We start from the raw sequence: 13,254 nt of genomic DNA on the forward strand, positions 1-13,254 counted from the left end.
ACCTACTGGCCACAAATTCCATTCAAATTTTGTGTGAGAAATTTTTTCTTCTTGACTTTTGAAGGATAATTTCTCAGAGTATAGAATTCTAGGTTGGTGATTTTTTTGTTTGTTTCACACTTTAAATATTTTACTACATTCCCTTCTTGTTTACATGGTTTCCAAGGAGAAGTGAAAATAATTCTTAACTTTGTTCCTCTAAATGAAGGTGTTTCCTCTAGCTTCTTTCAAGATTTTTTCTCTTTTATTTTCTTCAGTCTATGATATGTGTAGGTGTAGTTTGATTGGCACTTTTCTACTTGGTGTTCTCGGAGTTTCCTGGCTCTGTGGCATGGTGTCTGACATTAATTTTGGGAAAATATTCCCATTATGCATATGTTCCATTATTTGCAGTTGTCTCACAGTTCTTGGATATTCTGGGGTCCTTTTTTCCAGTATTTTTTCTCCTTGCTTTTCAATTTTGAGAACTTTTATGACATACATATCCTCAAGCTCAGAGATTCTTTGCTCAGCCATGTCTAGCCAACCGATAAGCCCATCGAAGGCATTCTTCATTTCTGTTGCAGTGTTTTTTGATCTCTAGCATTTCTTTTTGATTCTTTCTTGAAATTTCTTTCTCTCTGCTTCTATTATCTGTTTCTTCATATTATCTACTTTTTTTTATGAGCAACATTTGCATGTTCATCATAGTTGTTCAAATTAATAATTTGTCACTTCCAACATCACTATTATATCTGAGTCTGGTTCAGATGCTTGTTCTGTCTCTTCAACCTCTGTTTTTTGCCTTTCAGCATGCCTCATAATTTTTTATTGAGAGCTGGACATGGTGTAAGGGGTAAAAGGAACCCTGGTAAATAGGACCTTAGCAATGTGGTGGTGAGGTGTGAGGTGAGGAGAAAAGTTCTTTGATTAGGGCTCAGTATTTTAGTGAGCCTGTGCCCTTCATCTGAATGTCACTTTTCAGGCCCCCAGTCCCACATCTTAGATGGGATGGATGGCCCGAGGGCTGGAGTTGAGTAATTGGATGGGAAGAAGGCTAGAGGAGCCTGAGTATTTCCTTTCCCCCAGGTTAGTTTCACTCTGATACAATCCCAAAAGTTTAGGTTCTGGCTCTGATGAAATAATTTCTCTTGAATGCAGCCCTTATTGAAAAGAACAAAATGCTCTGGCATATTTCAAAATGGTTATTTTTTCTCTTTCCCTATCAATCTCTCAAGGGTCCTCAAGGGTTTGTTTTGTTTTGTTTTGTTTTTTTCTTCTGATAGTCACTGCGAGAACCTGGTAGAGCTTCAGGAAGTGAAACACAAAAGCATGGGTCCTGTCCCCTGGAGTTTTTAACTCTCAGACTTACCCACACTGAGTACCCAGAATTTGTCAATTACACCTTAGTTTTCCAATTCTGGTACTGGTTTCCATGGAGGTTTCTGCTTATGAGTTTCTGCTCTGCTAAATTGTGTTTCTCTGCACAGCCTATCTCTCAAATTTTGGGCATAGTATTTTATCCTGTCACCTTACTGCCCTAAGAGATCAAAGAAGAATACTGAGCTTTCAGTTTATTAAGGTTTTGATTTGTTGTTAGGATGAAGTGGCAGCTTTCAAGCTCCTTATGTGCTGGAACAGAGACTGGAAGTCCTAATCCCAATTTTGAATTGGTGAGTGTGTTCTTACCGTACCCACCCCTGGTCACCCTGCTCACACACCCCTGCTCTCCCTTGGTCCCTTTTGAGATTTCTACCTCTCACACAAGGACTGTGTTCAATCTACCTTGGCTCATCTGAGTACTTATGCTATGCAACCATGAAAAATGAAGAAAAAAAAATCTATCAGGGACTTGAGTTATTTGTTTTTTTTTTTTTTTTAAGATTTTGTTTATTTATTTGACAGAGAGACAGCCAGTGAGAGAGGGAACACAGCAGGGGGAGTGTGAGAGGAAGAAGTAGGCTCCTAGCAGAGGAGCCTGATGTGGGGCTCGATCCCAGAACGCTGGGATCATGCCCTGAGCCGAAGGCAGACACTTAATGACTGCCACCCAGGCGCCCCAGGGACTTGAGTTATTTGACAAAAATAAAGGAGACCAACTTTTTATAGAACTCAGAAATGGATATTATCTGGTATTTCTTCATTGGTTTATGTAATAAGAATTTTTTTTTAATTAAAAAAATATGCTTTAGAGCCTTGAAACTTTTATATAGCCAGGAATGGGTGCACAACTAGGATTTACTAAAGGACTAAACTAGAGGTCTTTTGTAAGCAGCATTTCTGTCCTTCAAGGCACAGATATACTCTGTATATCTGTTAAAATGTCTCTGAAGAATAACCCTGATGCAGGATGGCAAAACCCTTTTTTTAGCCAGCATGCCATGAATGAAAAGACATGGGGCAATCTCCACTCCCTCTGAATGAATCACTAAATCAACCAAAGTAGAAGGGAGGGAAATGGGAAGAAGCTCCATGCCTGAGACAGTGGATCAGAGCATTCTTGCATGTCTGAGTGGTGGAACGCTGCTCAACAATAAGAAATGTCTCTCTCAAAAATCTTAGCTCATTTGGGGTGCACCTGGGTGGTTCAGTCAGTTAAACAACTGCCTTTGGCTCAGGTCATGATCCCAGGGTCCCGGGATCTAGCCCCACACAGAGCTGGCTCCTTGCTCAGCCGGGAGTCTGCTTCTCCCTCTCCCTCTGTCCCTACCTGCTCCCCACCCCTCATGCTCTCTCTCTCTCTAATGAATAAATAAAATCTTAAAAAAATATATTAGCTCATTTGGAATTTGGGATATTAAGAGTCTTTATTTTTTATTTTCTTTTAACTCATATAAATGGCTTATCACTTGAATTAATAAATAGTTCATTCTTTTTTCAGTATATTCATGAGTTAAATCTAAAATGAGCACTGCACATATAGACTTTTGTGAACGTTATAACATCAGATACAAAAATCTACCTAGCAGTCTTCACAGCATCATAAAGAAAAAGAAGTTGATAGAAATTCAAGCAGCAGAAGGGGGCAGTAAAACTCAACAGAATGCTCTGACAGATTTTTAATATGCTTTCTTATTTTTTCTTCATCAGAGAATTTCCCAACACATTTTAAAGACTAATTTTTTAAAAAAAGTCTGTACCATAGATATATATATTTGTCTAAAATATACTAGAAACACTAAATGTATACAAAAATAAGAGTTATGATTTTACATAATCAAAACCTTATTTTTTATGGTGTGATATATCAAGGCACAATAATCATAGTACTTACATAAAACAGGTTTAGTCCTTTGGATTTGGTTTGGGACATTTAATATCCCCTCATGACCAGCATCCCCAAATGTACTGTCCATTCTATTTCATGGTTTCAGACTTGTCAAAATTATTTAATAAATCATATCATAATGGTTTTTTCTCAAGCCCATATTTGGACTTCCTTCCTAAAATCAGCCCATCCTTAAAGTGGTACTTTCTCTTTTCTGACTGTGTAAGTACATGGAAGTCTCTCCTCTCTACCATGTCATGGAATTACAGGTTCAACCAAGTAGTTTAACCAAATAGATTTTTTTCATTGAATTTTCACTATGAGAGAGAGTTCAATTTCTTTACGTTCCAAGTAGTCTAAATGTGATTATGCTCTACACACTGTTTTGTCCTCACCTTTGAAATTAGTCTGTCTACGAACAAGAAATGATACACAGTAAGTATATAATGAAGACCTGATAATGATGATGATGACTTCAACATGAATTCAGGATCCCAATGTAAAATTTGAGTGCAGTAGCAGAGTCAGAGTATGGAATCTTATGTGACACCTAAAAAAGCTCAAATGCGTGGTCCTAAATATCACTTTAAAATTTGAGTAGATATACCTACTCACTTAAAACAATTATGCTGTTGGTTAAAATTTCATGTAAGGCTTAGTACAATAAATGGGAGTGTCACAAATTGAATGATTAAATATGACTAGAGGAGAAAGGCTTCTTAGATGAGATGGAATTTTAGTCATTTGTGTCTCATGTAAAATCAGATAATGTGTACCTTCAGCAAAATGGTAAGAAAAAAATAATTTCAAGTGAGTCTCTTTTTTTCTTTAAGACTTCTACAGATTGAGGTATCTGGTATAGTTTTCCCATTACTGCTAAGAATGTATGGCTTAATTGAACTTTTTATTCTCCACTTTGATGCTGGTAACTCTTTCTTTCTCTCTCTCTTTCTTTCTTCTTTCTTCCTTCCTTCCTTTCTTTCCTTCTTTCTTCCTTCCTTTTCTTTCTTTCTCTTTATTTCTTTCTTTTCTTTTTCTCTTTCTTCTCTTTCTCTTTCTTCTTTCTCTCTTTTCTTTTTTTCTTTTTTTTCTCTTTTCTTTTGCATTTCACCCTCACACCACCAAAAGATATTAAATAAAGGCAAAGGACGATGAAATTAAAAATTGTCAAACTCATCCATCTTTCCCATCCATTCCACTCATTCCTCATCAAACTATGTCTCAAAATGAGAATAGAAAATTTGCACTAATAAGCCCAGACAATTGAAAAGTAAATGCAATATTGTATTTTGATCCATTGTCATATTTGTCATCTTGGAAAAGTGGGCAGAAAAGGCAAACAAAACAAAACAAAACAAAACAAAAACAAAACCCCCAAACTTTAAAAACCTATTTTATTCTTCGTGTATCTCCTGTGACCAAAGTGGTGAAAACCGCGCAGCAGAGAAAGAAATGCATTAAAGCAGATGTTTTGGACATTTAGCATCCCAACAGATTCTGGCCCTTTCCCTTCCCTTGTTCATCAGAGGAGAGGAAACGTTATAGTGGTGATCATTCAAGCTCAGATGGGCTATTTACAGGATAACTGCTAAGAAGCAGTATTATGGAGAAGAATTCACATTTTACAGATATGTACACTGACGATAGCTCTTACAGTTCATTTGGCCAAATAAAAAAAGTGTAACGTATGTATGTGCTGCATATACACTAGGTTATGGGTCGTCACTAAAATCATGACATGTTTGAAATACATGACGTGTAAAACATCTTTCTTGGCCGGGTCTGTCCAGACTGTGACTCCTCGCCCCCCCCCCCCCCCCCCCCCCCCCCCGCCAAAGACCTGGGGATGAGACATGGGGACCGCCGCGCAGGGAGATTCCCTGCGCTCCGGGACCTCGGGTCGCTCGGATTCCGGGAGAGGAAGCATAGTACTCTCCCTTCCCGCAGTGGGATCCGCTGAGGCACCGGCTCTCCAAAGCTCCGGGTCAAAGACTGGGAAAAAGGGAATCTGGCGCAAATCGCACTCCAGAGCTGAGGAACTGCGGGAGGAGAACCGGGAGATGGCAGCGGCGAGGGGGGCAATTCGCTCTGCACCCGCCTTGGGGAAGCCGAGGGCAGCTTCCCAGGTTTCCGATTTTCTCATTTGCGTGGGTAAAAAATGCTGCCCCCACCCGGGTCTTACGCAATTATTTAAGTAGACAGGGGGAGGGGGAGAGTTGTGGGGGGGGTGGGTAAAAAAAAGGCGGAAAGAAACAGTCATGCCGTCACGTGGGCTTAGTTTTAACGCATAAAAGGAAGGTTCTCCCCGTTAGCTTCCAGTTGTCAAACAACTTGCAGCGAGCGTCAGGATTACGCTCGGGGACTTCGCACAGCGCCTGCTCCAGCTCCGCAGCCCCGAGCCCAAGTACTGCAACGCCTCCGCTCGCCCGCGCTCCGCCCGCCGCCGAGATGCTTCCCCGCGCCCTGCTGCTCTGCGCCGCCCTGGCGCTCTGCCGTGCAGGTGGGTACCTGGCGCCCCGCAGCGGGGACTCCTTGGTTCCGTAATCCCCGCCGAGGTTCCGCTCTGACATCCCGGTTGCTCCCGGCACTTTGAACAGTCCCGGAAAGGAGACGAGAGCTTGGACCTTTTGAGTCCAAAAGAACGGGGTGGCTACCCCAGCTTTGCCACCAGCTTTGATCATCCTGAGCCGGTTACTTAACCGGTATGGGTCTCACTTTTCTCATGTGCTAAATAGGAATAGTGATACTAATTTGCAGATTGTCATTATGATAAGACAGGATCGATCAGTATATGTGAAATGTTTGTGTGTGGTGCCTACTGTTAGGGAATGGGAGTCATTATTTTAAATACTCTAGTTAGTGCTTTCCTGACCGAGGAAAGCCCAGGTTATTTTTTTTTTTTAAGATAAGCAAAATATTTTAACAATAAGCTGTTTTTACACTGAAATTTCCTCTAAATTTGACTAATGTACTAGATACGTCCACTTTAGTTATGAAAGTGCTACTTCTTTGAGCTCTTTTTAAAAATGCTAATTTGAACATTAAAAAGTTACTAAAGAAAAAACTTAGCAACATCACTTCCCTGGTTGAATACTGTTACCTTTATTTAGAATAGGAAGTTAGGATTTTCATTATAATCATTCTCTGCCACAGGTTAAAAAATTGCATTCCCATAACTACCTGTATATTTCTTGAATTTATCTATGTAAAATTGACCCATACTATGTAAAACGATTAAATGTTTAAATCAAGATTAAGAAAGTAAAGAATGACTTACTTACGGTCCTTACTTTTATTGTAGCAAATCCTTGCTGTTCCAACCCATGTGAAAACCAAGGTGTATGTATGAGCATAGGATTTGACCAGTATATGTGTGACTGCACTCGAACAGGATTCTATGGCGAAAACTGTTCAACACGTAAGTTTATTCTTGGGTGCCCTTATTTGGACTGGGGATACATGCAATTATCACTTTACACTTAAGTGTCTTAGAATGGGTCCTGTTAATCTTTCCCTCTTTTTTTTTTTTTCTCTTTTTGCAGCTGAATTTCTGACAAGAATAAAATTATTCCTGAAACCCACTCCAAATACAGTGCACTACATACTTACCCACTTCAAGGGAGTCTGGAACATTGTCAATAACATTCCCTTCCTGAGAAATGCAATTATGAAATACGTGTTGACATGTAAGTACAAGTCTCTTTCTAAGGTTTTCAGTTTCCTCAAAGAAAAATGTTCTTTAAAAACGTGAGATTATTAAGCCTAATCCCAAAATCTCTTTTCAACCTTGTCAAAATGACTTTAAATAGACCTTTTTAGTTTGCCTTCTGTCTTAATGGCCCAAAATACCCCTCAGTCCCGTTCAGTTTGGAAAGTTCTGTCTCACAAACAGAATTCTACTTACATCCTGTATACCTCTTCTAAATTCACTGCTGTTGCCAATCTGTGAAGGAAGTGTGGTCCAGTTTATTGAATGTCAATAGACCATAGAATTGCACGAAGTAAAATAATCTAGTTAATATGGATTTGGATCAGCAAGAAAATAATTTTATTACTAAAGTGAGTGTCTTGCCCAGACATTCCTTCATAGGCCTCTTAAGCAGAAGGTGGATGATTATTTGAAATTTTATGTAAAAGTATATATGCTGTATTAAAGATGCATTTTAATGAATCATTCTTTCTGATTTTTTTTTTTTTTTTTAGTACAAGTGGCACTTAGACTTTGAAGTGTAACTGTCTTACAATAGGTTATCTTTGACTGCTGGAATTAAATTCAGTCTTTTGTGCCACTTTGCACATTTTACAATAAAAAGGGACATTGATGTAGGCACAATAAAACCAATTTTTTTCCCCTTAACTTTCAGCGAGGTCACATTTGATTGAGAGTCCACCAACTTACAACGTGGACTATGGCTATAAAAGCTGGGAAGCCTTTTCTAATCTCTCCTACTATACCAGAGCTCTTCCCCCTGTGGCTGATGACTGCCCAACACCCATGGGTGTGAAAGGTGAGTGTGGGGAGGCAGAGATGTATTCACTGCAGCAGGGATTGGATTGTTACCTAGAAAATTCAGCCCTAAACTATCATTTGTTTTGTTAATAAAAGCATATTGATTGCTTTCTTAAGGATATCTGTGGAGATTTTTTTTGAAAGTGAATCTGTGAACTATTCCATGAAAGTGAATGGACATTTTTGTTTAATGTCTTCACCGTTTTCAAATTGTTTCATTAAAACCAAATTAATACTAGTTAAACAAAATAGGTAAAAGTAATTCAGTAAGAAGGTATTTCCCCATATCTTAGAACTTCTATTTATATTATAATCCTGTCCACACTTGTATTTCTCCTGTAAGTGAAGAAGGCCCCATAGGAAATAGCTGTTTCCTTGAATTTGTAAATTAATTCTTATCTTTGCTTTCTCATTTTTCAGGCAAGAAAGAGCTTCCTGATTCAAAAGAGATTGTGGAAAAATTTCTTCTAAGAAGAAAGTTCATTCCTGATCCCCAGGGCACAAATATGATGTTTGCATTCTTTGCCCAGCACTTCACCCATCAATTTTTCAAGACAGATCATAAGCGAGGGCCAGCTTTCACCAAAGGACTGGGCCATGGGGTAAGATGGAGTTAAATTGAAATTATAGCAAAAATAACTGAGTGCTGTGTGTGTATTTGCTACACCAAATTCACCCTCTTGTTAAAAAATGCTCTGTCTATAAAAACTTTAATGGAATTTCCATTTTTGATTCACTGGTTTAGTAAAAATACACATGCACACACACATACATATAGACATACTATTTGTAATTTGGCTCTTATATTTTTCGTGTAAAATATTAGCACTGCAAAAAGTGGTGTCCTCAAAAACATATTTGTACCCTGATTATGCAGCTTTAAATATTATGAGATTTTTGCAGCATTATTATCTGTTGGAGTTCAATGACAGTTTCAATTTGCCAGTAAGAATTTTATATCAATAATATATTTTCTGATGCTTATTAAAAGAAATACCATATAGTTATAGTGAAGCATATTATATAATTTTAACTCCATATGAGATACTAAATATCTTTCAACACAAGAAACATAGGTTTGTAATGTCAGTGGATAAACAAATTTAGTATTTTGTAGCTGTAAGAAAAATATGTTTTATCAAATTATTTGATGAAAAATTATATTATAGACACTTTATGGAACTTCAATAGCAACAAATTAAAATTTTTCCATAATCTTCTAGGTGGACTTAAACCATGTTTATGGGGAAACTTTGGATAGACAACATAAACTGCGCCTTTTCAAGGATGGAAAAATGAAATATCAGGTTTGTTCTATTTGAATATTAAGAATTCGTTTGACTCACAACTTACCCGTATTTAAAAACTTCTACTGATTAAAATTTAACGTTTTTATTGCTGTTGTTTTTTAGGTCATTGATGGAGAGGTGTATCCTCCCACAGTCAAAGATACTCAGGTGGAGATGATCTACCCACCCCATGTTCCTGAACACCTACGGTTTGCCGTGGGCCAGGAAGTTTTCGGGCTGGTGCCTGGTCTGATGATGTATGCCACAATTTGGTTGCGGGAACATAACAGAGTGTGTGATGTGCTTAAACAGGAGCACCCAGAGTGGGATGATGAGCGGCTGTTCCAGACCAGCAGGCTCATACTGATAGGTAAGCAAGAAGAGAAAACAACTGAAACAAAATCCTCTTCTGCAGAGAAAACTAACTTGTTACCTTTGAGATGTATTTTAAGTAATTCTGGGAGAATGTGGTGAATGTAAAATCACATGCTCCGTATTAATTAAATCCTTGAGCATGATTGGTAATATTAATACCTTTTGTTCTGATGGTATAAAGGACAAAACAGAAGTGAAGGAATAGCAGATTAACAAAATTGCATTTCGGTTGCGTGGAAGTTGGTAATCAGAGAATTAATGCTCCAAATTTTATTTTGTGTAAATAGGAGAAACCATTAAGATTGTGATTGAAGACTATGTACAGCACTTGAGTGGTTATCACTTCAAGCTGAAGTTTGACCCAGAGCTGCTTTTCAACCAACAATTCCAGTACCAAAACCGTATTGCTGCTGAGTTTAACACACTCTACCACTGGCATCCCCTTCTACCTGACACCTTGCAAATAGATGACCAGGAGTACAATTTCCAACAGTTTGTCTACAACAACTCTATATTGCTGGAACATGGACTTACCCAGTTTGTGGAATCATTCAGCAGGCAAATTGCTGGCAGGGTAAGCCTTGTTACTGAAAAATAAAACAAAGGACTACTCAGTAACTAGAATTTCTGCCGTCAAAATGATTTTTCTTAAACTTACTGAAAGTAATATTTTGCTAGTCAATTCTCTTGAAAAAACAAGTCTACCATTTTTTTGGAAAAGTCTAAACTTGTTTATCAAATAGCGATATGTAGTCATAGCTTAAACATATTTTTAAAAACTTTCTATAATTAATCATCTAATCTGTAGATTATAGAAATAAATATTTCTAACTTGGATAGTTTAGGTCTCAGGTGGGAACATCAGTCGTATCTACTCTGTACCCAAGGGATGAATGCTTTTAAAGTAGAAATCATCATAAAGATGCCTAAAAAATCTTGTTCTACAATTTAATCGTTTTCCACAGGTTGCCGGTGGTAGGAATGTTCCAGCTGCAGTACAACAAGTAGCAAAGGCCTCAATCGACCAGAGCAGACAGATGAAATACCAGTCTCTTAACGAGTATCGCAAACGCTTTCGGCTGAAGCCCTATGCATCATTCGAAGAACTTACAGGTGAGAGAAATTTCTTTGAAGAATCAAAGTCAAATGGAAACAGCAGAGAAGTTGAAAGGGACTTGAGCAAAGGGAAAAACTTTGTTTTTTTTGGTGCAGTGTTTTACATTGGTTGTATGTCTGTCTTTGTCACCTTCACAGGAGAGAAGGAAATGGCTGCGGGGTTAGAGGCCCTTTATGGTGATATTGATGCCATGGAGCTGTATCCTGCCCTCCTGGTAGAAAAGCCTCGTCCAGATGCCATCTTTGGTGAGACTATGGTAGAAATGGGAGCACCCTTTTCCTTGAAAGGACTTATGGGTAATCCCATCTGTTCGCCTGACTACTGGAAGCCTAGCACTTTTGGTGGAGAAGTAGGCTTTAAAATCATCAACACTGCCTCAATTCGGTCTCTTATCTGCAATAATGTGAAGGGCTGTCCTTTTACTGCGTTCAGTGTTCAAGACCCACAGCTCACCAAAACAGTCACCATTAATGCAAGCTCTTCACACTCGGGACTAGATGACATCAATCCCACAGTCCTTCTAAAAGAACGGTCCACTGAACTGTAGAAGCCTGTTAATCATATTTATTTATTTATATGGACAATTTCTTTTAACTTAATTATTTAATATTTATGTTAAACTCCTTATGTTACTTAACATATTCTGTTAAGGAGAAAGGGGTCATACTTGTGAAGATTTTCACGTCACTACTTTAAAGATGTCTTTTCTTCAGGTTAAAGGGGAAAACAGTTTTCATTCTGTTTTATAAATGAGTTTGACATCCTTTTACTTGAATCTCAGTTTATATTATTTATAATAAGAACAAAAGCGAAGATGTTTGGACATTTAAACATGGCAAAATGCTGCAAGTTTTTTTCCACACTATCGGAATTTCTAGTGTATCTTCCATGTTGCATTAGAAGCAGCTACCTGCACACCGTTCCTCTTCCTCTCTTAGCCACTGTGCTGGGAGGAACTCTCATTTTCTGATCAGTTCTTTTTTGTTTTCTTGGTTTTAATATCTGAGTTCATCTTTCTTTGGACTCTCTGTCTATACTTTCTTATCTGAACTTTGCAAGTTTTCAGGAAAACCTCAACTCAGGACTACTAGTAATTTAGCTCCTCTTAAGAGGAATGAAAAAAAAAAAAAAAACAAAACCCAACCCTTAAAGGCCTCTACACAAAGGCATTTTAAGTGAAAGGAAGAGAACTTTATAATTTTAGACTGTAACAGAAGCAGCCTACAATGAGGCTAATGCCCTACATAGAACTGTAGGGGGTTCTTGATAGAAGAAAGTTGTATTTCTATTCTAATGAAATGTCCTATCTCATTTAAAAGCAAAACCAAACAAATCCTGAATAGTTTCAGGAAGATAATGTTTCTTTTCCACATCTCATTGTCAGCTGACATTTGCTGGTACTGTATACTACTTAATTTAATTTATTGAGGATTATTATTTATGTTTTGTTAGGACATTATTATAAACTAGTTTAAGCTGCAATCATTGATTTTTTTTTTTTTTTTACATTATGTGAGAATCAGTATATCTTTGAGATACCACAAGGGAAATTATTAGATTTGTGAATAAATTGTCAGGAACCCAACTCTGGTATATTGAAATACGGAAAGTTGGAATTGAAGTATAGAAGATTTACCTTATACCAGCCCACAGAGAACATTGTGTCTTGTTAGCCTGGATGTACCATAAGACTGACCTTTTATAAATATTTGAAGGACCTATGGAGCCTTCATTAATTCGTTCAGCTATAACTTATTGAGGAGACATGTGCAGAGCACTGGGTTTTAGTATTTAGTATTTAATATTTTTAAATCAAGCACTGATTACAGATAACATCAGTATTTGTAAATAATTGAAAAAGCATGTCTTTTAGGTAGAGAAAGAAAATGAAATTTCATTAAAGGAAATAACTCAGGGGAATTTTTAAGATTTTTATGTTTAAAAAGTTTATAGTTAAGAAATAGTCAATATTAGAAGGGCTTATATAAAAAACTTTAAACATCACTGATTAAAAACAAAAAAACACTTTTATTAACATTAACCTGCTGACTGAACCTGGGAATTTGGAATATAATATGAAAGTTTTGGTGCCTCAGAAAAATGTGTATTTAAATTAACTTATGTAAAATGTAAGTGTTGAAACAAATGCCTGTTTATTTTTATACTATTTAAGAATGGAAAAATCTCTTCTAAAATAAATTTTGACTGTTTCCATATATCTTTGTCATATGATGTATGATTTCTCTAAAGCGCTGTACATCTACCATTGTTTTGTATTCTAAATTCTGGACTAGACTAGCCATTATTGAAATGGTTCTTCCCTCACAGAGAGGCTTCCTAGAGGAAGAGGCTATCTCTGGTTCACTGCAACACTCTTGGAAAATGAGTGCTTTGTGTTATAGGAGATACCAACAAACTTGTTTTCATTGCCTAATCTGGAAGAAGGAAAAAACCAAGTACACAGAAGGCAAAGAATAAGATAAAATGGCTGAGGAGGTACAAAATTAAAAAGGAAGTTCAAAGAGTTGGGCAAACCATTGATACCTGGCTCACAGGCTTCCATTGTACTCCTAATCTTGATATTTAGGTAATAGCACCATCCACACAGACCACCTACCTAACATCCTTCCTGGCTTCTCTCTTCCTTGGCCTTCATTCCTGTGATGGCTTCTTCCATATTTCCTCTGACTATACATACCTTGATCTTATCGATTGC

At 37.5% G+C, this 13,254-nt stretch overlaps 1 protein-coding gene across 1 annotated transcript; it reads left to right on the plus strand.

The window, feature by feature from the left end:
• The first annotated feature begins 5,186 nt into the window (after positions 1–5,186).
• PTGS2 (prostaglandin-endoperoxide synthase 2) lies at positions 5,187–12,752 on the plus strand. Its single transcript, XM_026509243.4, has 10 exons — positions 5,187–5,747; positions 6,549–6,665; positions 6,790–6,933; positions 7,612–7,755; positions 8,178–8,359; positions 8,981–9,064; positions 9,170–9,416; positions 9,709–9,995; positions 10,387–10,534; positions 10,676–12,752. Exons 1-10 carry the CDS (start codon positions 5,696–5,698, stop codon positions 11,083–11,085), a joined length of 1,815 nt encoding a protein of 604 aa, XP_026365028.1. The 5' UTR covers positions 5,187–5,695; the 3' UTR covers positions 11,086–12,752.
• The last annotated feature ends 502 nt before the right edge of the window (positions 12,753–13,254 follow it).

Source organism: Ursus arctos, unplaced genomic scaffold, assembly GCF_023065955.2.
Source record: "Ursus arctos isolate Adak ecotype North America unplaced genomic scaffold, UrsArc2.0 scaffold_2, whole genome shotgun sequence".
NCBI lineage: Eukaryota > Metazoa > Chordata > Mammalia > Carnivora > Ursidae > Ursus > Ursus arctos.

What these genes read in the sequence shown, in the direction of transcription:
- PTGS2 (XM_026509243.4), top strand. Translation starts at nt 5,696, where the DNA reads ATGCTTCCCCGCGCCCTGCTGCTCTGCGCCGCCCTGGCGCTCTGCCGT. An exon ending in CCAAAGGACTGGGCCATGGG is followed by an intron (nt 8,360 to 8,980) that starts GTAAGATGGAGT and finishes ATAATCTTCTAG; the next exon opens with GTGGACTTAAACCATGTTTA. An exon ending in CAGCAGGCTCATACTGATAG is followed by an intron (nt 9,417 to 9,708) that starts GTAAGCAAGAAG and finishes TTGTGTAAATAG; the next exon opens with GAGAAACCATTAAGATTGTG.